Consider the following 26919-nt stretch of genomic DNA (forward strand, 5'->3'; position numbering starts at 1 on the left):
CCTAAGACTCTGGATTAGAAAAGCAGTAGAGTGCTTGAAGTGGGGCATAACGGACCGTCCTAGCTAGGAGCATGGAAAACAGTAGTGTCAAAGGTGATGTGAACTGTGGAGTTCAAGAGGTTTCAGGGGAGAAGAACGTTTGTATGTGGCCTAGAGACTGTTCTTGAGATATTTTGGTTGGAGAATGTGGCTGCTCTCTGTCCTTGTCCAAACAAACAAACAAACAAACAAACAAACAACCTGTCTGAGTCTAAATGGAAGAATTATGGATTAACAGCTTTAGCAGACGACATTTCAAATCAACCTCACACTGACTTTGTTGTGTGGCCGTTACTGTTTACTCTCAGGCGGATTTATAACGAAAAGGACCCGAGCAAGGAAAGTCACAAAATGTACAATTTGAAGAGAAAAGTGGCACCAGAGAGTGGAAGGGAGCTAAGTCCTGTGTTCAAGGAGATAAACAGATTAAAGAAAAGCCTGATGTTAACTGGAATAAAGAGTGGTGGTCTTGGGGCAAGATCCCATCCAGCTAAGCTTCCAACTTGTGAAAAGGAATTAAATAATATTTTAGGGCTGAATGTGGTGGCACACGCCTTGAATCCCAGCACTCTGGAGGCAGAGGCAGGCAGATCTCTGAGTTTGAGGCCAGCTTGGTCTACACAGCAAGTTTCAGAACAGCCTAGCTGTTCTGAAGAAAACCATCAAAATCAGAAAGCTGGTGAAGATGTCATTGAACTTTTTGGGAGGTCTGCCTCCCGAAAATACTATTGCAATTGCGTCTCTTGAAGAAAAAAACATTATTCTAAATGTAAACAGATTCACTCAATTCTCTTGAAGAAAACTTCAGAGTGGGTAATGCTGCTGTCTAGCTCTCTTGGCATGCACTCGCCAGACGGTGAGGAGCACTGCTTTCTGTGCCAGCAGCATCTGGGGGGTGAGAAGAGCCGGTCCACGTAGCTGAAGAGGGCATCCCAGTGCTTCCAGAGAAAGGCAATGAAAGCCACAAGGAATAAAGTGCTAAGCGTCCTGTTGCGTGTCTTCATGAGGGGGACCACACAGTTGGCTACCGTGGACACAAACACCAACAGGACTGCCATGACAGCCAGGAGGATGTTGATGAGTTTGCCCAGAAGGTTTCAGGCAGTGGCATTCTCCAGCCCTTCCAACTGCACCACCTGCTGCTGTTGCTGCTGCAGCTCCATCTTGGAGATACGGGTCTGACAGGCCTCCAGGGCCTCCTGGATGTCCCGGGCCCGTTCATAGGACTGATAGGCGATTTCCTCTTCCATGCTGGCCAGCTCCTGCTTTAGGTTCAGGATCTCATTCTGGTGAAGCTCTGTCAGGTCATTCAGTTGCTCTTCTAGTCGTTCACATCTATACCGCTCTTCCTGTAAGGTCTGCATTATTAAGGAGTAGTCCCTTTGATGATAATGCTCCTTGAGGGTCTCGAAGGATTCTTCCAGTCTGGCCTGGGTTTCCCGGGTCTCCTGCAGTAGTAGTAGTGCATCAAACCCTGAGCTCTGCATGTCTAGGGTGTTTGTTTTGGAGCTGGATGCTCTTACAGCAATGCTCCAGGTGGTACTAGAGCCATGTTTCAGCCCTAGAAAGCAGCAGCACCTGGCAGCTTTGACCACGTGGTTCTGACTTTAGAGTCAATAACAAAAGAAAGGGGTTATGGAATCTCTCCCTGGGACTAAGGAACGGCACTGAGGCCAGGAATGTCCCTCAACCGGGAACTAGAGCAGCCACTGCATGGGGCTGTGAAGGTGAAGCCTGGATTACCTTGGAGACCCCAGGGTGTTGAGGACAGGTCCTAATAGGAGTGGAACCAGCCCAGGGGAAAAGTGTGTAGCAATCAACAAAGCTAAAAGGAACTGGGATCTACAGCGTTTCCCTGTCAGCCTTGGAGATGCAGAGTTTGGCATCTGCCCAACTGGTTTTGGGTCTTTTTTTTTGGTTCAGTATTTCCTCATTATGCTCCCTTTCTTCCCATTTGGAATGGTAATGAATATCCTGTGCCACTGTATGTCAGAAGTCTGGATTTGCTTTTTCATTTTGATTTTAGAGGGGATTATAGTTAAGAAACTGCAGGAGTCTCACAAGAAACTTTGAACTTTTACACAAGGTTCAGACTGTGATAGACCATGGGACCTTCCGAGGTTGGACTAAATGCATTTTGCATTGTTATAGCTAGAAGCCTATGTGGCCAGGGAATGGCACCATCAGGAGGTGTGGCCTGGCTGGGGAACGGTGTCACTGTCAGGGCAGGCTTTGAGGTTTCAGTTGCTCAAACTAGGCCCAGTCAGTCTTGATCCCTTGCTGTGGCTCAAGATGCAGAACTCTCAGCTCCGTCTCCAGTACCATGTCTGGCTACATTCAGCCACTCGTCTCACCATGAGAATGGACTGTTATGTAAACTTCAATCCAGCTCCAATTAAAGATTTTCCTTCCTAAGAGTTGCTGTTATCACAGTGTCTCTTCCCAGAGTTGAAACCCCAACTATGACACTCTTGGTTAGAAAGGAGGGGCTGTCCTCCTAAGAAGTTCTCTGGGTAAAGTGCTTTTCTGGGAGCCTTAAAAAGTGGCAGAGCCCAGTCTTCACACTGGCTAAGAGAACAGGAATCTTGGCATACGTCTCAGAACCGCTGGCCCAGTGCAGGGGAGGGCGCACGTGGACGGGCTGGGACTTAGAAAGGGAGTCTTAGTATCATGGGAAAGGCCAGAAACAGACTTGGATAATATCAAGAACTAACATTTATTGAGCACCTGCTGTGCGTTCAGCAATCCTCCCGCCCACCTGAGAGGCAGGTGTTATCAGTTCAAATGGGAGGCAACTGGACTCACCCAGAGTTGCAGGGGAAGGGAGCCAAGCTGGAACGCTGACCAGCTGGTGAGAGCACCTTTCGTTTGGGGTAGGAAACAGCTCCCCACTCAGAATGGTAGGAAGGGGTGACTTTACACAGCCTGAGTGCTAAAGACTTTCCCCCACTCTTCTGGGCACCCAGAGGGGCAGCTCTCCCGAGAAGCTGCTGCCACCTTTGGCCGCACAGTGTTGGAGGCCAAAGGAAACATGGCACCCCTCCTTTCAGAGAAGGCTTGCCCATTAGCCTTCATGGAGGAGTCAACAGCAGGCTGTGAGGGAACCCGGGCTGTTCTGGGGTATCTGCCCCTCATGTAGGAGCTGCTGGGATGGGAAGAGGCCTAGCTGTGGGAAATGCCTTCAAGCACGCTGGCTTGGGATCAGGAGAGGACAGAGCTCTCCGGCCTAGGGCAGGGTCACCCGGGAGGCCTCCCCCAGGCGCTGGGCCAGTTGGCTGGCCTGCTGCACTAGCAGCTCAGTGGGGATGACGGACAGGTGCACCATCAGCAGCTCATAGCACCTGATGGATTCCGAGGGCCGGCTCTTGCTGTAGTATCGCAGGAGCTTCCTGCAGGAGACAGGGCAGGACTCAGGCAAGGCCGGGGGGGGGGGGGGGGGGGGCTTCCTGGCCACACTAGCCTCAAAACCCACCCCACAGCTCACAGAATGACCTAGGCTGCAACGCCACCTACTGCTTCTAAGCTCCAACTCACAGGACAGTTTCTCTCTTGGAGCTCTCTAGCCAAGAACAGTGGTGCTGTGTGTGTATGTGCGTGCGTGCGTGTGTGTCCATGTAGCTAAGACTGTGCCAGCAGCAGGATGGGAGGGGCCTGCATGTACTTCTGGGTGCTTCCTCTCTTCTTGTGGGATTCCCACCAGCTCTATCTTATCAGGGTAGCTGCTCACTCTTGCAAAGGCTGTTGCCCGTGGGAATTGGAGGCCTTGCCACCAATGCCTGGGGCACATGTGGCTCCAGGCCAGCCAGCATCACCTGTAGTAATCCCCTCCCAGCACTCCGATGGGGACTGAGTCATCTGAGAGGACAGGCACCTCGATCATCTGCAGTTTGTAGCCCTGTGGAGGAGGAAGACAGTTTCAGAGTGCGAGGGAGCAGGGAGTAGGGCGCAGATGGGCTTGAGGGAGAGCCGGCTGAGTGTCCCCGTCCCCGGCACCTCTGCCTTTGCCTCCTTTCCTTGCCTGGGAGATAGAGATGGCCAGCTTAGAGATCACCTTAGACACTGGAATGTGGTCCAGTGCACAGAAAGGGAGAATGGCACGTGTGTGTGGGTCTTAAGAAACAAAGGATTCTCAAAAGGCCCCAAGTCTCCGCTTTAAGAAATGGGAATTCTGAGGGCAGGACAGGAGGAGGAGAAAATGGGGAAGGGGGTGTCAGTTAAGCATATGTACGTGCCAGGCATGATTCTGGTGCCCACAGATCCTCCCATCAGAGGCTCAGGTGGCACCATGAGGCTTGGCCCATAGGGAGATGGTTCGGCAATATTCAAGGACTTGTGTGGCCTGAGTGTCACAGCCGGGGTCAACACTTGGCCTCCCACATTGCACCCCATTGCCCCGTGGGGCCACTCTAGTCACAAAGTCCTTGTCCCTAGAAGCTCTGGCACCTTGGGACACTCAGGAATACTAGGAGCTTAAGGAACAGGACAGAGAACCTTGGTTTCTTGCTCCATTATTTGGGTTTATGGACCTAGTCATGGTGTTTATCTCACAGACAGCAGCGTGTCCCATCTGTAAAATGGGTCAACAGAAGCTCTCCCAAGCATTCCCCCAGACAAGGAAACCACACTGCACTCTGGTGAGCTGTTACACGCTCAGTGAGTGGAAAGAAGAGAACAAGAGCCAGGACCCCGTGGTACTGTGGTGGCAGTGAGAGCCACAGTCCTGCACAGCACAGGCGGGGACTTGAGTCCTGCTGGAGGCAACCCTTGTTCAGGTTTGAACCTGGGTCTTCCCAGATAGCACGGGTCATGGTGTTGCTTTCTTGCACACACGTAACAGTACTGAAGTAGTACAGCTGAAGAGGCTACTGGGGTTACAGCGCCTTCTTCTCAGAACAGGGAATGTCTCCCATCAGCTCATTTCTACCTGGACAGGCCTATGCCCCAGTGCTGTGCTTACCTGCCATTCCACCAGGGACAAGAGGAGATGAGACAGACAGACTGAACAGAAGAAGGGTATCCAAGGGTTTAGAGCAGCGGACAGCTCTCAGGGCCGCCCTGCCCAGAGACTGGGCACACCCACCATGTCATTCTCGAACCACAGGAAGTAGGAGCAGCGGAAGTCCCCTTCCTGGAACAGCAGCGTGGTGCAGCCCTTCTGCAGGTACCTGCGTGCCAGCCGGACCAGAGCCCAGACCTGCAGAGGGGAAAGTTGCTTAGCACAACTCCTGTGGCCGTGACCTCGGTCAGGAAAAGCAAAGCACAGAGCTGGGGAGTTCCTGGGAGTCCAGGATGTCTCAGAGTCAGGCTGCTGTCCGGACTCAGAGCTGTGGGAGCAACGCCTTACAGGATGGACACCGAGAAGGGCTCCCCCTCCAGCTGCCGTGGGGTAAAATGCACGTGGGAGCACTCCATGTAACTTTACCATACACACAGCCCATGCATTAGTAAACTGCCCATCGGGACCAGGAAATGGCCAACGTCTGCTCTACGAGGCTTGCCCCCTTCATGCCAGGGCTGGGAAATGACCCAGAAGCCTCCGTGGAAGGAATGTGGGCTCGCACTTGACCACAATATACCATCTAATTAAATCTGCAGTGGGCACAGCACCAGCTCCAGTTTCTGCGAAGGCAACATGACAAGACAGACAATTTTGTAACAGCCCTCATATCTGACTTCGCACTTGCATTTCTAGGGATCAGAACTGAGGACACCCAGGGATGAGGGCTTAGGCGTATGCACAGGAGTGTCCACAAACTATACTAGTGATGGTCTGGGGACAATCCACAAGTCCACTCCTTGGGGAACAGCTCCATCTGCACGATGGACCTTCGTGGGGCTGCTAAAGAGCAGCATGGAAAGAGCTCACAGCAGGCACGCGGCGCAGTGTGAAGTGAGAACTTGTCACTCAGCCCCCGGTGTGCAGAGGGAGCAGCATTGGGGTGAAGGCAACAAAGAACAATGTGCAGGAGTCCCAGCTGTGCCAGAGCAGGACACAGCAGCAATGTGGCAGGTGAGGAAGAGGACCGCGCTGTTTGCAGCGTGCTCTGACCCTGCCCCAACCCTGCTCTGCCCCGGCTCTGGAGCTTCATCCGTGTTCAGTGACCTGCATCCTTTACACTAATGCTATGTCGTAAACGGTACCATTCTATAACAGAGTTTTGAACTGAAATGGAGCTAAACCACGCCAAGGCCACACAGCCATCCAGAACAGCGCGGGCTTTCCAGCACTGGCTGTCCACCATGATTTTACATCATGATACACTCTATGTGGACAAGATAAAAATACAGCATTTTAGAAATGGCTTTCCTTCAAGAAGAAAACCACAAGTCTGTTATCAAGAAGAATCAGTTAGATTAGGACAGAGAAGAGATGCTTTCTCAGCAGAAACCACCCACTTTTGCACTGGGCTGGCGTTAGGGTGAAGCTCAGGGGCAGAGGGAAGGCTCAGGACACGAGACCTCGGGCTCCATGCCCAGCATGACAAAAATTAAAGAACTCAGATTCTGATGCCCAAATTGCTTGACTCTGATGTTTTGTTTTGTTTTGTTTCCAGTTCAGCCAACTGAACAGAGCCTTGCTATGCATCCACTGACACTGGGCACTGACCTGGCTCCAGAACTTGGGGGATGCTAGGCACACTGAAGAACACCAGGAGGGGCAATGGGTCTGGAGGACAGGCCTCGTGCCTAAGGAGCTCATGACACACAGGTGATGGTGGGTCCGCATGGAGGGTTACACCGGAAGTAATTAGATCCTCAAAGACCAGAAGAGGGCCCGTTTCTCCTGGGTCAGGCCTCGGGGCATCCTACCCTGGCCCAGAGCCCCTGGGCCAGAGGCACAGTTACCTTGGTTTTGACGAAGGCAGCCAGGGGCCCCTTGCCCAATTCAGAAGACATCTTATCACTGTCGCTGAGGGAAGGAGCCACCATCTGCCCGGTTGTACGGTCCACATAGATGAAGTGGACCAGGCCTGGGAAATCCTCCAGGTAGGTGAAGGCCTGAGTTAAGGGGCTTAAAATCCAGGGACAGTGGGGACAGTGGTGTGCTCTGCCCTGGTCATGGGGTTCCAGCTCCACAGAGGTGAGGTTGGAGGACCAGGCTGCTCCTCTACACAAGCCTCTATTAAGCCCCAGGGACCTCATTTTCCCCTAGCTTTCCCGCTGCCTGCCACCCAGTCTTGAGATCCTTGCCAGCTCATGTTTGACTTAGGTGCTTCTGAACTCCATGGAAGGAAGACAGTGTGTTCACAGCTGGTCATTTCAGGAGTGGATTTAAACAATGCACACCTTGAGGTGTGTGCACGGAACCACTCAGCAGATGAGCCTGGCTGACTGACCACCCTCACCATGGTTTTATTCTTCTTCACCTGAGAGGTTGGAAGCACCATCTATGAAAGGGGAAGAGACTTCCACAGAAGGGCAGTGGCTTATGGGTAAGAGGCCTTTCGGCTTCCTGCTCATCTGCCTGCTTAGGACCAAAGTCCCATGAGACTGAGCCTAGAAACGTGGGAGGTTTTAAGCAAGAAGAGCTGTGTGAACCTCCCCAGAAAACCAGCATTAAACGAAAGTAGTTTCTACAATGCAGAGATCACGTGTCTTGGAAACAGGGACACGCACATCTATGGCAGGCCTTCTCAGTGCCCTTGCTTGGTACTGGGCTGTGACCATCCATGGAGGTAAAGCAAGCATCCTGGCCCCATGGAGAAGGATTACCATTTCACCGGATAGAAAACATGGACGTAAGGTCCTTGAAGGTTTCTAAATAAATCTGGAGCAGCAGGAATTCTGAAGCTCAGCCATGGGGGCTATTCCTACAGATGGGTATAGGGGACAGGAGAACACATGCTAGCCTCCCCTGGGCCTGCCACCCGGAGATCCCAGGCTATCTTGGGTGGGCTGAGCCAGGCAGAGGATATGACACCATGGTGATGTTCCTCCGGCTTTTCACCAGCAGGAAGTCCTTCCAGTCCTGCAGCCGCTCCCTGGGGAGGGAGAAGAACTGGCAGTTAAGCTGCTGCATCTGGGCCCCACCCATCTCACATACATCACCCTTACTCACTTCATGACCTTCTGGGCTCGGTCCTGCAGCTGCTGGGGCAGGTGTGGGCCTCCCCTGCTGGGCGCAGTGGCCAGGAAGCTGAACCGGTAGATGGCACACAGCTGCCGCTTCAGCTTTCCACAGGCCTGGAGCAGCCTGGACGGTGACACGGAGAAGACACAGAGCCCATGGCCACATATCCTCACTGCACTGGGAGGCAGCTACCCGGCTTCCCCTAGTGGTGTTCCTTGCCACACAGCATCTCCTTGAACCACATCATTCTGCTAATCTGTGGTGACTCGCCTTAGGTGGCGCTTACTCAGTGCTGCATCTGTCCTCATGTCCCTGGCTGTCATTCCCCTCCTCCTCCTGTGGTCTGGCCCAGCTCCCTGGGACTCCCTCTCTGCCACTGGTGATTCCTCCAGCTTCTCTCCCCCAGTGCCTGGGGAGACCCTACAGCAACTCTCTCTGAACAACTCCCCTTCACCCCAAGTGTGTCTACTCACTCCCAGGATGACCCTGGTTCACTTCTAGAAAAGGCCTTGCTCTTAAACTCCAGCCAGGTGTTCTGTAAAGAGAGAGGGTAGCAGCTCTGTTCTGGGCTGTGCTCTGCAGGGAGCTCCAGGGGAGACTCCATCCTCCATCCTGATGCTCCAGGCACACTGGCCCTCCGGCAGCCAGATCTGGCATGATGTAAACAGCAATTTCTGTGGGCCAAGTGCGGTCATGTGGTCTTGATGGGCACATGTACTCTACCGCCATCAGAGGGACCAGGGGAGTCTCTCGAGGGGGCACAACAAGTTGGGGGATGGAAGAGGAGTGGCGGCTGCAGGTGGCTTGGGGATGGCTGAGGTAGCCTCAAGGGGATCCTGGCTGTCTCCAAAGTCAGCATTCTGACAGGTGTACCACCATGATGCCCAGGGTAACCCAGGATACTGTGCTGCCTGCTCACAAGCCAGGGCTCTGTACCCTGTAACCCTTCTGGAACTTTCAGACTAACACACATTCTAGCTCCAATGAATACTAGGTCCTCAACAGACTCAGGCAGGGCTAGCTACAGCAGAAGCCCCAAGCTCTACCAGTGAGCCCTCCTGCTCTAGAGCCCCCTAGGACTGGCCCATCACAGACTTCCCCATACTGCTCAGTGCTTGCTCTCAGTCTCCACCCAGCTCCACCCTCCACGGGCCCAGCAGGGAGAGCGCCCCATGATGGGCAAGTGCTGGTTCCACCACTGCTTATCCACTGGCTATTCTTGCTACATCATGGCCATCTACGCAAGCCTGTTTTTCTTCTAAAGCACTGGAAATAGAATTTGAGTTCTGGCAAATTCCCATAAAAAGGTTCTGAAAATACCAAGTGCAACTATTTGGTTTCTATCACTTCATGAGGATGACTAGAGCCACGGACTGGGGTAGGCATGGACAAGAGCCAGAGCTGTGCACCCCTCATCTACTGGGGATGAACTGGGCCCACTGCCAGCTCCGCCTCTTCTTCTCTGAAGCCAGTACATGCAGCACAGGGTCTTACCTGAATCTCCTGTCCAACTCGATTCTTGACAAACTTGTCCATCTTCTGGCGCAGGTCTCCAACAAAGGGCTGGGACCGCAGGGCACTTCCAGCCTCCTGACCCTCCTTCAGCTTTTTCTCTAGCAGGGAGAAGCCATCTAGCAGTTGGTACAGGACCAGGGCCAGTGGAGTGCTGGGACTCTGCCGGAGAGAGCGCATGCCAGGTGGAATGGGGCAACCAGTGAGCGGCTCTGCAGGCCCTGGAAGCCGCTCGGGCAGGCCAGTGGCGGCGTACCTTGGTTAGCAGCACCATGTTGATGCCTGGCCATAGGGGCAGGCAGTACATGGTGTGGGGCACTAAGGGGCAGTAGCTTTCTTTTATGTTGGCATCCAGGAAGATCCTTCTGGGGCTGGGAAGTTCCGAGGCATTTGGCACCAGGTCCTGGAGGGTGTCCTCAGCCATCTGTGGAAGATACGTATCGGTCAGTCTGGTGGGGGAGTGGAGGGAGCAAGGTCCAGGCTCATCCACAGCATAAAGCCACCCACCATGGCTTCCATTCCCTGCCCAAATGATAAGTCACAAGGAGCAAAAATGCTCAGCTCCCATAAAACCCAGCCCTGAGGTCTGTGCTGCTGAAGCTGCCGGAGCAGCTCCCTTCTTTGCTGTCCACTTCTCAGCTTCTGATGGGCTGTTCTGTCCAGTCAGGACTGGCTACCACGATGGGCAGCGGGAGGGGGTGTGGAAGCCGGGCTGGTGGTCAGGGCACATCGGGAGAAACACAGCCGGGTGGGGGAAGGTCTGCCCACAGGTAGAGGGAGGAACCTCAACATGTTTCATCCAGGCATCCTCAGAACATCCCAGTGGATCTCCACACTGGGGAAACTGAGGTGTAAAACCGACCGCAGCCTGGAGCAGCAGCAAAGGGGCTCTGCACGCATAAAGAAATCTTTTAGTGGGAAAGATTAGAGAATTAAAAAAAGCATAGAGATACGACAAAAATTTCCCTATAAGGAGGCCACTCAGGCTGGAGGGATGGCTCAGAGGTTAAGAGCACTAGCTGCTCTTCCAAAGGTCCTGAGTTCAATTCCCAGCAACCACATGGTGGCTCACAGCCATCTCTAATGAGACCTGGTGCCCTCTTCTGGCCCACAGGTATATATACATGCAGACAGAACATTGTATACATAATAAAAAATCTTTAAAGAAAAAAAAAAAAAGGTCACTCAGTGGGGAACCATTTGTTGATTGTTCTGGGACTTGGTGAATAAATAGGAACACATGCATGGGTGGATTCTCAAGACACCCTCACAAGCCGTAGTGTTGAAAGGTTCTATGTAGACAGGAGAACGTTTCAGTAAAAGGGGCCACGAAGTAGTAGGCTCCAAGTGTGAAAAAGAAAAATGCAAGTATGCACATATGTTCATGTAGTGTGTGTGCGTGTGCATGTGTGTGTGTACAAAATAATAAACAACTACAAGGAAGGGCCGGAAACATATTGCATCAAGGATGGGACTTGGTGATATTCAGTCCCTTCCATATTCAACTTCTGTTATCTCTCAAATCTAAGTGTATTTAAACTTTGATTTTTAATATTAAAATTTAACTTGGACTTTCATTTCCAAGAGCTGGGGGGGGGGGAGGTCACCTTCACCGCTCTCCCTAACCGTGCTTCCATTCTGAGCTGCACTGGAGAGCTGCGGCTGGCGGAGCTACCCTTGGCCTTCAGCATCACAGAGCAGGGGACCCGAGGACGAGGACGACGCAGCGCAAGACTCACCTGAAGCACATCGGTGGGCGGGGTACCACTATCCAGCCAGATGAGGCTTCCTGCCACAGGTGAGAACAGAACCGTGGAAATACCACGAGAGTGTAAACGACCCACAGCCCCACACCCCACTCCTGCAGCTTGGGGAGTCTGTATCACCGAAAGCTCTCGCCATTTAGTCCCAGCACGGCACAGCAGGCACGGTCACTCTCCTGTGGCTGTAGCCCCAGAAATCTGCTCCCTCAGAGCTGCCTGGGGCCAGATGAGCTCTGCACTTCCAGGGTAAAGCAGCAGGGCAGGAGCTCCCTGCTGGGAACTATGCCCTCTACTGGCATCAGGCCAGGGGGTAGGACATGTTCCTCAGATCCTTCTCCCCCCCCCACCTTGCCCCTCCTTGTTTCTGCTCACTGATCCTTTGAGCTCTTCTGCCTAGGGAGCCAGCGTTTCTCCATTCAGTTATTCACACAGCAAGCTTGCTGAACACCTATTAGGTGCTGGGAATTGAGCTTGATTTCCCTCCTAGCTCACCAGCCTATTGAAGCCACAGTGTATTTGAAATATTACATGTTTCTAATATTATCCTTTCTTGCACTTCATTGCAAATAACCCTCATTTATAAGCACCCCCCCTTCCCCCCGGGTGGCTAGGTTTGCATGCTTCAGAGCCATACATAACGTTGCGGCCTGTTCGGACTCCCAGTTTACAAATGACTTGCACCACAGTCATCCATTTGTAAATCAGGTGCTTGAAACCTAGGGACACACTTGCTCCATTTGTAAGCTGGGCGTTCCATACATGCCAGAATGTCACGCACAGCTCCGAGGAATACAAATCTAGCCACCCTGAGTGGAGAGCGTGTAGGGGAGGATGGAGATGGACAGGGAAAGAACTGTTGAATGGTATGTCATAGAGGCCAAGGCCATGAAAAGCCTGCCATCATGCCTTGGGTCATGGGATATTTAGAAAAGCTGAAGAAGGCTTTGAACCCCTCCCCTCCCCAGAAAAAAGCCCAAACATATGAATCAGTCTGTAATCTCAGGGTCTCCCAGGTACCCTGAAGTCCAGTCCAATCTACTAAGGTTCCTAAGAACACCTAACTTAGTGTGTTCAACTTGAGCCATATGTGAAAATCACTTAGGGTCCTTTGCAGGAAAGCCCTGTGGTCCCACCAAGGCTCAGCCTAATTATGTCACAATCTCTGAACAAGCTCGGCTTGGGTGGTCTGCGAGGATTCTCAGGGGAGTTCAGCTGCAGGTGGGGCTGGAATCACTGTTCAGCTCAGTGCACACCACCGGCTCCCCTCACCCCAGGTCTGAGGACTGACTCAGCTGTGCAGAGAGCAGCCAGCACTGAGAAGCCACCAGCCACATGTCCCTTCTGCAAAGCCAGTCTTTTGTCAGATGGGTGAGCCACAGGGTCCCCCTTTTTATCTTAAGATCTTGGTTCTTTCCTGTTGATGATGACAGCCTGAGTTTAGGCTTATCTTCTCCTCTAAGCAATGCTGTGCATTCAAATGGCAAATTTGAACATTAATAGTGTCAATAGTAAGTTTTCGCTACTTACCACAGATCTTGGAAAAACAAGGTTAAAAAACAGTGTATCTGAATATTTACACTCTAAAATGTGCTTGAAGTGGACTACGACTTAATTTTACTTACTAACGATATTATTGATTATAATGACTACAGAGGGGAACAGACACACACAGCAGTAGCGGAAGCACACAGACATCTGGGGATCATTTGCATGATCCTAGCAGTGTCTGAATTCAAATGCAGCTGATGGGGAGGGCTGCTGGCAAAGCTAGAGCAGAGTTACAGCAGCCTGAGTGACAGGCTGTGCTCAGGAGCTGTGCTCAGCTCCTCACAGGGAACGAGGACACAGTGACCCCCAAGACACGTTCTCTAGGCTACAGACTGGCCTCTGCCCATGATGCCACCCACCCGCTCCACGGGCTTCACCTGAACTCTGCTCGCCTGGGGAAGGAGCCGGGGTGAAGTACTCCTCAGGGAGGGAAATGCTGTCTATGTCCTGGACGAGAAGACCTCACATTAGATGAGGACCATAGGCCAGGGAGCCCCTCTGGACAGGTTCAGCTAGGCCTGTTCCCCTGGGGAAGGTTGAAAAGGCCTGGCCTAGCCTGTGGCAAGGCCTGGGTGGGGGTCAGGAGCTACCCTCTTTCCTCCCAGGACCAGCACATACCGTCTCCTCAGAACTCCTGGTGGGGCCTGAGGTGTTCTGGTTCCTAGCCTGCTGGACTGGGATGTTTTGGCTGCTCAGGGGTCTCCTCTGGGGGAAAGGCTGTGAGAAGGTCAGGGAGATGCAGTCAGTGAGACTGCTCCGACAGCCCTGCCCCCCAGCTCTTCACAGCCGCCCTCCTCTCCATCCTGCCCAGTGAACTGGCCTTTGGACATGACCAGCTCATGGCTGTCCAGGGTACTGCAATCCTAGAAATTCCGACATGCTGGTACCTGACCCAGTTCAAGCTGGCACCACTGATAACATGATAATGCGACACGACTAATACTACGCCAGGCACCATCAGGCTCTATGTGACGGCTCTTAGACCCCCGTGTAAGTGACACCACAGTATCTCCGACACACTGATACAGAACTCCAAGCATGTGTGTGCTCAGCTCACACAGCTAAGTGGAAAATCTAAGTTTCAAACCAGGGCCAACTCCCCAGATCTGCACAACCCTCTAGACAACCTGTTCCAGAATTCTCCTTCCATTGACAAACACCCCCATTCTCCTCGTGCTGCCAAGACCTGAGGGCTGTCGCTGTCGGCATCCTCCTCCTCTTCGGTGCCTTGGGTGAGCTGTAGGTCCTGAACCAGAAGGATGAGGGCCAGGAGATCTGCAGGGCGCAGGGTGCTCGCACCGTGGCTGCAGAGACAGGGCAGGGTGGTCTGTGAACATGCAAAGTTAAATCTTGCTGGAAATATACAAGGTTTAGAGAAGATTAGCCTACCAGCTTTTAAATAAAACAAAAGTTATCACTGGGAAGGCCCCAGGAAGCAGCAATAGAACCCAAACCAACTCCAGAGACCCGAGGAGGTCTTCATTGCACATGAGGTCTGGAGGGGTTTCTGCTAAGGTCAGGCCCTCGGGCTCACCTGGAGTAGAAAGCCAGCAGCTTGCAGTGCACAAGCAGGAAGGCGTGCAGGGCCTCTTCACCGCCTCGCTCAGCGCTGGAGTTCACAGCCTGAACCACGTGTCGCTCTAGGGTCTCAATGCTCAGTTCGCAGAGCTGGGGGTGAATTAGCCGCTCCACTGCCTACCCAGGGATTGGCAGCGAAGGGAAGCAGGTCAGCATGCCATCCTTGCTGGAGGGTACATGCCCTTAGCCCAAGGGGACTGACGCTAGATGCCAGGTATGGGAAGTGGGGAGACTAAGATGGACAAGGCCAAGCCTGTCTGTGACTAGGCTCCAACAGATGAAGTATGTGCCAAGCAGGAAGACATTATACTGAACTAGAGAGCAATAGCTGAGACCTACTGGAATAGAGTGTTCAAAGGAACGTCCCTGAGGAGATGGCCTTTACACTGGTATCTAAGGGGCCTGTCAGAGAGAGCAGGGAAACAGCAAAAGACAGTGAATAAAGCATGAGGTATACAGTCTGGAGAAGCCTTCTGCCCAAATGAAGCAGAAGGCGAGCTGTATGAACAACTGAACCATTTCTCAGGACTGACAAGACCTCGGGAGATAAATGTGCCTGTTGCCATGCCTGATAACCCAAATCTGGCCTCTGGGAGCCACATGGTAGAAGGAGAGAACTGACTCCTACTAGCTGTCCTGTGGCCCCCACTTGTGTACGATGACACCCGTGCGCCCGCCCACACACATACCCACAATCAACAAATGTAAGAAATGTGAAAACTTTTCACAAAACATCAGCGACATAACTAACAGTATAAAAGCATAATTAATGAGGTCTGTTGTGTCGTTATCCAAGCCTTGTTACGCTGCACCTCCGTGAGGGCCCAGTCTGGGCCATCTGCATCTCCAATGCTCACAAATTACCAGCACCAAGTTATACAGAACAAGACACAGGTTCCTGAGACTATGGACGGCCTAGGCCCCCAGTCAGGAAGGTGGGTCTAGGTGGCCAGTGACAGAGCCTCCAGGGCCTGGTGGGCTCCGGGAGGGGTCCACATTTCACCTTAACTGCAGGTCTTGTCCTGCAGCAGCCCTTCCTGGTGCCCAAGCCAGACCTGGCCACCCCATCTTTGGTGCCACCGTGGATTTTGACGGACACCAGGCCACGCCTCTGTGTATTTAGAATGTGTGTCTGGTTTCCTCTCAGGGGCATCTTTAGGCATCACAGCCTGACCTGTCTTCTGGCACACAGTAGGTCCATTTCTTGGCAGGGTGAATGAGCAGGGCCATGAGAATGAATGCTTTCAGTTCCATTCCAAGTTCATGAAGAACTCTCTTTGGCTGTGTCACACTTGCTGTTTAGCCCACCCTGAGCTGTTTCACCAATCAGCTTTCTTATCTCCACTGCCTGTGAGAGCTTTTTAAAATCTTCGGTGGACTCTTTCATTATTTATATTTGCGGTGTTATTTTTCATATTTTTACTTTGTATTTTTTAATCTAGTAATTCCAACTCCTTGGTAACTGATTGCTTGATGTCCTGACTCTCACTATGGCACCTTATTTTCTTGTAATATCTGATTATCTTTAACTATGAGCACATCATATACACACACACATAAAGACATACACACAAACACACAGAGATACACACATAGACAGACACACACACACACACAGACACACATTCTCCAATGTAGTGGTTTTCATAGAATAATGAGGCCACACAGTATCACTGGGCACTTGTTACCGCTGACACTCTACAGTGCCTGTCCCAGCTCCACTGAACACGATTCTGGGTGGGCTAGGACCACCCTGCACTTACTGGGCCCACCTGCTCACTCTGACAAGCTCTGAGACCCACAGAGGACCCAGTGTTTGTCCTCAAGGCAGCAGAGAGGAAGAGTGACCAAGGCCACCCGCCTCACCTGCTGTTTCTGCTCGAGGCTTTACACTCTAGTTTAAGCTCAATGTAGTCTTTTTTTTCCCTAGGAAGAGTGAGGCTGAAGAGGCCATTTTCACAGTTTCTGTGATTTACAGAAAGCCCCAAATACAGCCCTAAAACTCTCACCCAGAATCTAGTTGCTCACCATGGGATGGCACACCAGCCAATCTAGCCTGCCGCCCGGGGAGAAAGAATAATGGGACAACTGGGATAATTTCAAGGTCCACCTGTCCTCTTGCCTGTTATGGTCAAAACACGGTCTTACAGCTGGACACCTCCAGAACCTGACTCGCCTAGGTCCTGACAGCCCTGGGCCCTGACCCCCCTGGGCCCGAGTCACCTCCACGGCAAAGCTCTGTTCCTGTTCCCGCAGGTGGCTGTAGGTCCCCAGCAGTCTCTGAAAATGCTTCCACACCCGGGCACGCTGTTCCAGGTCAGAGGGACGAAGCCTGGGGAAGAGGCAGGGAAAGCAAGGGAGATCAGTGAAAATGCTGGTTATTTCCATCCCTGATCCAAGGACCCTGTCCCAGGTCAGCATCAGATACCTAGGTGGTCAGGCCAGGAGCACACAGAGGCTATGAGTATACGGCATGGGCAGGGAACCTGGACTCAGGCACTGGAGAAAATGAGTTCATTCTTGGGCTCCTCATATGGATGTATAAGGTCATCAGGGGTTGGGAGGTGGCTCAGCAGTAGAGTACTTGCTTAGCAGGGGTAAGGCCATGAATTTGATCCCAACAGTGAAAAATAAAAATAAAGGGAGGAAGGGAAGAAAGAAAGGCAGCCAGCCAGAAGAAGGCAAGAAGGCACCTACATTTCTTGGCTTCTCACATCACCACAGGGCTCTGTAAACAGACAACCTGGCCTAGAACCAGGGTTCAACTCAGCAGTGCTAGCCAGCACTGCCCCTGTGGCTGTGTTTCAGGCACCTATGGCTGTAGTGATAGCCTGTGCCATCAACACCACAGTCATCAGGGCTAAAGTGACCTATGAATACAACGCTGGAGGATCCAGCAAGTGTCCCAGCAATGAACGAGCATGCACATCCCTTCAAAACTCAAACACTTCAAACCCTGGGATTTTCCCACTCATGTTGGTGAATCAGGCAGTCCTACTCCAGATCGTACTCCTCTGGGCCCACAGTCTGACCCAGCCTTTTCCATGCCTTCCTTGCTCTGTGCTGTTAAGTATGACAGCATTCCCGGCCACTGAGGCTCCTAGGATAGACCCAGGTTGTGGGGACTGCATATTTTTCTGTAGGGAGCTTAAACAGCGTCTTTGAGGAGTTAGCAGGGATGAGGGAATGAGCTATGGCCCCTTGTAATGACAGAGTGCTGATGAAGAGAAGCCCAGGGCTGGGACGCTGGCTGCTGTTGCTGCCACCCGGCTGGGTGGCGCTGGGGAGGTTGTCTAAGTTCCCTGCCCAGCTTCCCCATCTGCAAAGTGAACTCAGAGTGGATGGTCTCTAAGGCACTTCTGCTCTGCTTTTAGGGCCTGGCTCAGCAGGGGACGCTGAAGGGATGGGTGACTCACTCCTTCCGGATGAGCTGGGCATCCACGGTCACCAGGCCGAAGTGCACCTCGAACAGGTACTTGAGCACACACAGCTTCCGCCGGAGGTCCCCCTCGCTCTCACTGTGGTCTCCATTGATGGCGATGAACAGGCACTCTCCAAACTGTAGGAAGTCTCGCAGTGTCAGCAGGTCACTGGGGACAACTTTGCCTTCCAGGTCTCAGGGAGTAAGTAAGGGGGGATGAGGCCCAGGGGATTCTAATGAGCTACAGTCTCTGTCTTCCAGAGAGCTCTGCAGTCCAAGGTAAGAAAGAGGCATATGGAGGCCTGGACAGCAGTGGACTTCGGGCACTCGGGGGCTACAGGGCCATGCACCTACCAGATGCAGGACGTACAGGTGCTTGTCATCTTCCGTTGAGAAGCAGGTGTAGGTGTCTGAGAGCTTCTCCAGCATCGTCATGGAGGAGATGATGAGCGGGGCCAGCAGGGTGCTGAGCTGGTCCTCCAGCGCTGGGAGCTGTGGGAGAGGAAGACAGAGTCCTGCCTACCCAGCATAGGCCCGACATTTGCATACTGCTGATATAATGTCTAAGGTGGGGCTCATTCCCAGCCTGGATATGTCGGGAAGTGTCCCCAGATCCTGGAGACAAAGAGGCAGAGAAGAGACCCAGCAGTGGTAGGCCTGCCAGAGGGGCCGCCACAGTCCTGACGGGGAAGTAGGAGGGGAGGCTGCCTAGCAGGGTGGGCTGAGACCAGTGACCGTGGCTCACGGCCCAAATCCGGAAGAAAACATTCAAGTGGTCTATCTGAGCGGAGCTCACAGGCCCCATGCCCCAGAAGATGAGCTACATACAACTGCAGCCCGACGCAAAGCCACACATTTGGTAGGTTTGGGTGAATTTTTTTTCTTTCTGTAATTCAATTCCTTGCATTTCAAGCATGAACTTTGCAGATACTCTCTTGTCACAACGTCAGAGGGCTGGACAGACCTGCAAGGAACTAAGCCACATTTCCTCCATAGAATGCTTGCAGCATTTAATTGAGAACTCTATGACTGCAAAGAAGAATTTACATACATTGAAGTCCGGTACCATTTGACTATTTCAGTGAATTTACCGCAAGAAAATGAGTATGTGTGCCCAGTGTGTTCACAACAGCAGTGTGCAGTTTCAAACAACTGGAAGAAATAGAAACATCCAATCCTTGGGAAGCAGCTAAATAGGTAGTATATCTAAACCTTAGCTTCTTAAGCTGTAGGTTACAACAGCACACATTCTGCTCACCAGATGAAGGGGCTGCAAAATAATCGGCAACAGCCACAAGGTTCTGAATGTACAACCGCCAAAATTAATTCAAAATAAAAAAACAGAAAGGATCAATGGGAGCCTTGGTCCCACCACGCCAGTGTGCCGCCTGCAGTTCATCCCATAATGCCACACACCAGCAGTGAACACGCCTTTACACGCCAAGCTCAGATTTGAGACTATTGTATGTCATAGATTTCAGGTTTTTCACTGTCCACACCAGTTTTCTGTTTCTTTTGTTTGCTTGTTTCGTTTTCTGAGACAGGGTTTCTCTGTACAGCCTTGCCTGTCCTGGAACTCACTCTATAGGCTACGCTGTCCTTGAACTAAGAGATCCACCTGTTTCTGCCTCCCAGTGCTGGCATTAACAGCATATGCCACCACTATCCACAGTTTTCTGCTGTGTTAGAAACATAACGCTTCAGGGAAACAAAGACTTAATATTTCTTACTGTCATTCTTCTGCATGTAAGTAATAAATTAGTGTATTGCAGACTGCATTGTATTAGAATAGCTGATTTTAAAAAATAGGTATTTGAGTGATGGGCTTTAATTCCATAAAAAATAACTGACTGAATTTTGATTTGGGGAATTTGAATTTTGATCTTGATTTTGATTTGGGATTAGGGCAGAGTTATCAAAACTTTAAGAAACATAATTAAACATACTTTTATTATTTTGTGCTAATGTTTAGGCGAAGTGTTGTTAGCAAGCACCGACAATTACGAAATCAAAATATCAACAAGCCCAGAAATCTTGAAGATGCTAAGTTTTCTTTAAAAGGGTTTCTTTTATTTTAAACTCTGTGCATGCTAGCGTGTGCGTGTGTAAGTGTGTGTGTGCCCGCGAAAGCCCAAGTGCATGAAAATGCGCGCACCAGCACACACGCGGGCATCTGCAGAGGTTAAAAGGGCACCAGATACCCTGGAGCTGGAATTACAAGTGCACTTGAGCTGCCCACAGTGGACACTGGAACTGAACTCAGATCTCTAAGAGAGTAGCACATGCTCTTAACACTGAGCCAGCTCTCCAGCCCCGGATTTTATTCTTTTGTAAAAATAAACAAGTATACCCATGTCGTTAGCGTTTAATACTATTTCATTAGTATATTTATATGCATCTAAATAAATTGTTGAAAAAATTTTCAAAATTATTTAATATCAGTAAGTGTCTAATCCCACATTATTTTACACCTATACACCTGGGGCCATGTAAAAACTTCTGTGGTGAAAAGAGGTTGCGGTGGGAAAGTTTATGAAGTCCTTAGCTAAGTGATTAAGAATCTATATAGCTACTTAAAATATTACTGTTTCAATGACAGGGGAAATCCCTCTGACACAGTATGTATGCTAAAAAAAAATGTGAATGCTTTATATTTTAAAATGCACACATCAACAACAAAATTTCCCAGGAGGAAACCCAGCACTATTCAAGACATTACTTCTGGATAAAGGAATTATGAGTGATCTTCCTCATCCTCTGCCTCTCTCCTGTTTCTGTCCTTTCTCTGTTCCCTAACAAGAATGTATTTCCTTGGACATGCTCTTCCCCACCACCCCCTCTGCTCCTCCTCCACTCCCTAATACTCTCCCTCATCCCCACTGCCCCTCCTCCCTTCCCTAATACTCGTCTTCATCATCTCCACTACTTCTTCTCCCTTCTCCAAACTCTTCAACATCCCCACTGCTCCTCCTTAGCAGCAGATATGAGAGTATGGGCAGACAAACACTAGAGGAAGCCAGCTCCTCACCAGGAAGAGTGCCGAAATGTACAATGAACTCCCTCACCTTGGGAACAGAACCCAGGGGCTGGCCAATGGCAATGAGCAGTGGCACAGAGCAGGACCAGGCAGCTTTCTTGTCAACTTTCCCACCGCTCAGGAAGCCAGGTCCAGGTCCCACCCTGAGGTGTACCACACAGCCCCTTTAATGGCGCCCTCATGCCACCCATCCCAGCCACTCACATTTCTCAGCCCACTCTGTGCCGTCTGCTGGTGGAGATCAGCCTGAACTCACAGGGTTCACTTGTGGCGCCTCCCTGGACCCTACGTTCCCTGAGAGCAGGCACATGTTGCTTTACGTGCTGCAGTACTCCCAGGGGCCGGCAAATTTCAGGCTCTCAGTATCTGTTAAACAACCATCTCCTAACACAGGTAGGAGCAAATGGCTGGGATCTAGTCATATTCTATGGTTTTCTTTACTGTCACATATTATATTAAAAGTCATTAAAAAAATCTAGATTGAGTACAATAACTCACCCAGAGGCCGTCACTTTTTCTATTGAGAAGGAAGCCCTCGAGTTCTGTTTGTGTGCGTGTCACACTTAGTTTCTGCTAAGTAACAGGAAGAATTGTCGAGAATCTAAGAATGTAGGGTAGTTTTTAAAAACTCGTAATCCCACCACCTAATACTATTAGCTCTTTAACACAGCAGCTTCGGGCCTTTGCCTTTTACATAGTGGGGATCATACCACGATTACAGTTTTATTTCTTGATTTTTTTTCATTTCATTATATCAAGTCATTTTGGTTTCGTTCCTTTACACTAGCTATTTAGAAACTGAAAACACAGGGTTTTATTCCTGTTTCAGGTTTTAATTAGGCAAAAGAACTGAAATATTTCTTATAAATTCTCTCTCTCTCTTTTAGTTTTTATTTTTGGAGACAGGGTTTCTCTGTGTAGCCTTTGCTGTCCTGGACTCACTTTGAAGATAGACCAGGTGGCCTTGAACTCACAAGCTCTACCTGCCTCTGCCTCCCTGAGTGTTGGGATTATAGATGTATGCCACTGTGCTAAGTGCTTATAAATTCTTAAAGATTGAATGTGCTGACTTTTAAAAACAAAAACAAAAGAGCCAAATGTCCATGATCTCCTAAGTCTTGTTTTCTTTTAACAACGAACAAGGGCATCAGTGAGCTGATGGTGACGGGGATATGGCCAGCGGAGGGGAGTAAGCACAGCCGGGCAACCAGCCACAGCCCTGGCTCTGGGCACCAGCTACACTGTACTGTCAGGAAATGCAGGAATGTTTCATCATTGTAACTCTAATAAAAAAAGTTTAACCCCAAACTAACCCTGGAAAAATGCAAACCAAATGACTGCTGTGAAATGCAGAATGGGAATTAAATCAGAGAATATGGCAACTGTTTCTGAGTCATAGTAAATAAACTACATGTCCATATACAGAATAGCTTCCAGCCATACTTTATATAACATTCAAGCCCCCAAAAGGGTCATTAGCTCTAATAAGAAATCAAACGCTAAATCTGGCCTGGAGGTGTGTTCTTGTAATCCCAGCACTTGGGAGGTAGAGGCAGGAGGATTGCAAGTTCGAGGCTGACCTGTGCTACCTAGTGAGGTCTTGTCTAAACAGCAACAGGACCTGGAGGTGGCTCCGTTGATAAAGCTGCTTGCAGTCAAGCCTGATGACCTGAGTTTGATTCCCAAAATAGTAGAGGAAAAAAAAAAAAAAAGACTGACTCTTCCAAGTTGTCATCTGACCACCAAACATTGGCTGTGGCATACGCGCCCACATGCATGCATGCACGCAAATAAATAAAATTAAACCATAATAAAAACAACAAAACCCCCAAACCAAAACAAACACCAAACTATACAAATTCCAGAAGAAGGTAAGGGGAAAATTCTTTGCAATTTTAGGTTAGGCAAAGGTTTCTTAGATATGTCATCAAAAGCATGATCCGTAATAGCAAAAATGTAAAACCACGCTGTTAGAACCAAACACGCATGCTCTCTGGGGGCACTCTTTTTTTTTTTTTTAATTTTTTATTAATTACACTTTATTCATTTTGTATCCCCCTATAAGCCCCTCCCTCCTCCCCTCCCAATCCCATCCTCCCTCCCCTTTCTGCATGCATGCCGCTCCCCAAGTCCACTGATAGGGGAGGTTCTCCTCTTCTTTCTGATCTTAGTCTATCAGTTCTCATCAAAAGTGGCTACATTGTCCTCTACCGTGGCCTGGTAAGGCTGCTCCCCCCTCAGGGGGAGGTGATCAACGAGCAGGCCAATCAGATTATGTCAGAGGCAGTCCCTCTTCCCATTACTATGTAACCCACTTGGACACTGAACTGCCAAGGGCTACACCTGTGCAGGGGTTCCAGGTCATCTCCACGAATAGTCCTTGGTTGGAGTATGAGTCTCTGGGAAGTTCCCTGTGTTCAAATTATCTTGTTCTGTTGCTCTGCTTGTGGAGTTCCCGTCCCCTCCAGCTCTTACTATTTCCCACTTCTTACATAACATTCCATTCACTCTGCCCATCAGTTGGCCATCAGGCTCAGCATCTGCTTTGACAGTCTATACTGCAGAAGCTTTCAGAGGCCCTCTGTGGCAGGTTTCAAGGTTGTTTCCTGTTTTCTTCTGGCTTTCAGAGGTCTGGGGGGCACTCTTAAAGAGCATGCGCAGGCAAGTCTGGGAGGAAACACTTGCAAAAGACATGTCCAAGCTAAGCAAGAACATTTTGAAAATTCAATACAAACAACTTAAGAAAACTAATCAAATATGTGAAACGATGTGGCAAAGAAGCACACGAAAGCTAACCAGACTCATTAGTCAGCAAAGGATGAAAAATAAAATGTGAGATCCTAGCCGACAACTATTAAACTGGCTAAAATTAAAAAGAATGAATAGTAAGTATCGGAGAGGACCTGGAAAGTGGCTAGCGGGATGTAAAATGGTAGGTACCTCGTCTGTGAAAAGCTAGAGGGCTTCTTAAGTATAGCTTCTGGAGGGATGGATCAGCAGTTAAGAGCATTTGCTGTTCTCGCGGAGGATCTGGGTTCTAGTCCCAGTCAACTCATAATCATCTACAACTCCAATTTTAGGTAATCTGATGCCCCCTTTTGGCCTCGGTGGGCACTACATGCCCTACCCACCAAAGGGCCAGGTAACTTCCTGGAATGCTGGGAGTTGTAGTTCTTGGAAAAAACAATGCCACAAGGAAAAATAAGGCTGTGTATGGATTCCTCCTTATAAGCTATTGCAACATGTATCTTCATGTATCTTGGGGACACTCAGCTGGCAATGTCCTGACAGAAGCCCAACCTTGTCAGCATTTACTTAAAGCTTGCTTCAAATTTGGCTCAAAATGGTAAAGTTGGTTTTTCTCTAGCAAATCTAAGGATTAACAATATATGAAGGCAAAACACCCAGAGAGTCCAAACCCTACAAAGATGTATGCTCACAGCTAACACATCTATAGTAATCAAAAGCTGGAAAGAAGCTAAATTTCCACCAAGAGGGAGATGAAGAAACAAATTGTGGCCTCTAGGTAAGGTGGGCTGCTCCACAGATGGAAGGAGACACAGCAGAGAATCACGCTGAGAGGAAAGTGCCAGCCCAAGCCAATCACAGCACACAACGAAACCCACACACTCTGGATGATTCTTCCAGACAGGTCTGCAAATCACAGACACCAGCACAGCAAACAGCTCACTGATTCTTAGGGTGCAAAGGAAGCAAAAGAGGGGGTACAGATTTTGGGGTGGCAGACAGTTCACTGATTGTGACCGAATCACAGATATAGAGACATCAAATGGTATGCTTTAAATGTGAACAGGCAATGGCTACTCTCGTGTACCTTAATAGAGCTGTTAAAAATTAATGCGTTACCTGTATGCCAAGATTTAGAGTAGAGAACCTGGTATCCCTGTTGTGAGGCTAAAATTTACCTCCCATTCACCCTCATTGGCCCAGACAGCACTGGTGAGGTGTGAAATCACAGCACTCAGAACGTCAAAAGGCTACCACTGCTGCACAGGCCCTGCGGAGTCCTTCCGCTGGCCAAGAAGAGGCTTTCTGGCCTCCTGGCTGTGGTAGCTTTGTGGCTCCTCTATCAACTCCTCCTGAGACAGCTCCCTGCTCACACTTACCTCCTCTTCCTCATTCTCTGACTGCCTGAACTTCAGCTGGAGAGTTTTCTCAAACTCCTCATCCGTCCAGTAGAAGAGGACCTCTGCACCCTCAGTGGCCACCAACACGCACCTCATCTTCCAGGGGAAAGCAAGGGCAAAGGTGAGTTCAGCCTGAGTAACGAGGTCAGCCCACCGGACATTCACTGAGCCCTCTGCTGCAGGCCAGCCGCCACCGTGAGAGCCATTCTGGGCTTCTCTTGTTGCACCCTAATAGTGACATGAGGAGCAGGGCTGGGGAAGAGAAGGCGTACAGAGCCCACAGCGGTTCAGTTCACTGTCCTTCTGCTTTTCACAGCCCAGAGTGGGTGCTGCCCACCTCCCCCACCCCAGGAGGAGGCCATCATTTACCTTGGCAAGGCACACAGCAATGCTTCCAAGGAGCTAGACTCTGACCAGTTGAGGGAACAAAGGCCCAGCATCCTCGGTCCTGCAAATGCTTAAGGCAGAGGGCGCATAAGCATGCAGAGGCTCAGGTCTCCTCTGCTGCCTGCTCCTGAGAGTGCACTGCCTGGAGAAGGGCACGGGTTCCATGAGCCCAGGGAGCCCTTTATGTGGAACAAGTGCGGATGACACACCAGTTCCTACCTCCTCTACTACAGGAGTTGTCATTCTACACTCGGGATCACTGAGACACAGGTGTGGCCAGCAAACCCACCCTGAGCAGCCCCAGGTTGCTTACAGCAGCGGGTCACCACGGAGCACATCCCAGGCTGGCAGGAAGTAATCCCAGTGAAAAGAGAAGGTATCCTGGGAAGACGCTGACAACAGCCGCAGACTAACAAAAAGCGGCATCAAGGTTCGGTTTTGGTTTGGGCTTTCCTAAGTCACAATCAACTCTGACCCCCAGACTCTCACTGGGAGGCCAGGGAACAGAACCCTGCTGCACCCTGCTACCGGGTTCCAGGGAGCCACACGCTGCCAGGTTGTAGGGTAGGCTCAGCTTACGGACAAGAACGGTGGGTGGGTGTCATTCTTATTTCTCAGCTTCAAATAACAGGAGAAATAAATTGAGTCCGGAATCCTCCCATTTTGATAAAGGCAAGAACTAAAAGCGGAGGAAGGTTTGCTCCTGGGGGTTCACAATCTTTTGCGATGAAACCCTGTGCCTGGCTGCACCACCCTCAGGCTTGACCTTGATGGCAACCTCGGGGAAACACCGGCATGCTTCCTGGTGGGTATCGGGTTTTACGGGCTCAGCGATTATCTTCAAAGGTTGCTAACCTCATTTTCCGACTTTTATTCTCCTTATATCTTGCTCTAAAAAGAGGGAACTCTGAGGAGAAGGACCAACCTGAGGAAATGCCCTGCTCTCTCACAGTCCCCAGAAGGCCGCCCCTGAGGCCTCTGCCCGCCTACCACTGCTCAGTTGGCGGTTGAGGGGTAGGGAGCTGGGAGGCTGCAGCAGGAGCAACTGGCCCAGGAAGGCGTCTCTCCCCGCCAACTGCACCGCGTCACTGCGTGGCTCCGCCCGATGGCTGCTTGGCGTTCCAGCAATGGCACCCTCAAACGCTCACGGTCCCTCCCCCACTCCCCGAATTTTACGGGGAGTAAAATTGGCTCCTCCGGGAATTGGAGGAGCTTGTGGCGCCCGCTCCGAAACGGTGTGAGACTGAGGCCGGTTTGCGGGGACCCCCGGGCCTCTCCAAGCTGGGAGGACTGAGCGGAGGTGCCCACGGAGGGGCGGCCCAGGGCGGCGCTCGGACACCCACCATGCCCACGTACCAGATCCGCCGCTCGCACCGCCCAGCTTGTAGCCAGCCCAGGCGCCCTTCCGGGTGGGA

At 50.8% G+C, this 26919-nt stretch overlaps 2 protein-coding genes across 6 annotated transcripts; both read right to left on the reverse strand.

The window, feature by feature from the left end:
- Positions 1-737: 737 nt before the first annotated feature.
- Positions 738-3104, reverse strand: LOC129665189 (transmembrane and coiled-coil domains protein 1-like). Its single transcript, XM_055591743.1, is given in 2 exon segments — positions 738-1644; positions 2845-3104. Coding segments are annotated over 2 exon segments (1086 nt in total). The 3' UTR covers positions 738-818.
- Positions 2737-26919, reverse strand: Hps1 (HPS1 biogenesis of lysosomal organelles complex 3 subunit 1). 5 transcript variants are annotated; one of them, XM_055630095.1, is made up of 20 exons: positions 26861-26912; positions 25487-25574; positions 25097-25213; positions 18287-18424; positions 17928-18070; positions 16735-16843; positions 14468-14628; positions 14120-14237; positions 13552-13650; positions 13311-13380; positions 11362-11411; positions 9879-10046; positions 9605-9784; positions 8584-8645; positions 8099-8233; positions 7956-8021; positions 6886-7030; positions 5120-5233; positions 3852-3934; positions 2737-3428 (listed from the first exon to the last, which is right to left on the reverse strand). In XM_055630095.1, exons 3-20 carry the CDS (start codon positions 25211-25213, stop codon positions 3266-3268), a joined length of 2121 nt encoding a protein of 706 aa, XP_055486070.1. In that variant the 5' UTR covers positions 25487-25574; positions 26861-26912; the 3' UTR covers positions 2737-3265. The 5 variants fall into 5 exon arrangements, with proteins under 5 accessions (XP_055486070.1, XP_055486071.1, XP_055486069.1 ...); XM_055630096.1 differs by having other exon boundaries at positions 26430-26896; XM_055630094.1 differs by having other exon boundaries at positions 25487-25646; positions 26861-26893.

This window comes from Psammomys obesus, unplaced genomic scaffold, assembly GCF_907164565.1.
Source record: "Psammomys obesus unplaced genomic scaffold, mPsaObe1.curated_primary_1811, whole genome shotgun sequence".
NCBI lineage: Eukaryota > Metazoa > Chordata > Mammalia > Rodentia > Muridae > Psammomys > Psammomys obesus.

Coding starts and splice junctions, on each gene's coding strand:
- Hps1 (XM_055630092.1), bottom strand. CDS start 25,213: ATGAGGTGCGTGTTGGTGGCCACTGAGGGTGCAGAGGTCCTCTTCTAC. Junction 9,785..9,878: donor ACATGGTGCTGCTAACCAAG/GTACGCCGCCAC, acceptor TCTCTCCGGCAG/AGTCCCAGCACTCCACTGGC. Junction 8,022..8,098: donor CGAGCCCAGAAGGTCATGAA/GTGAGTAAGGGT, acceptor CTCCCTCCCCAG/GGAGCGGCTGCAGGACTGGA.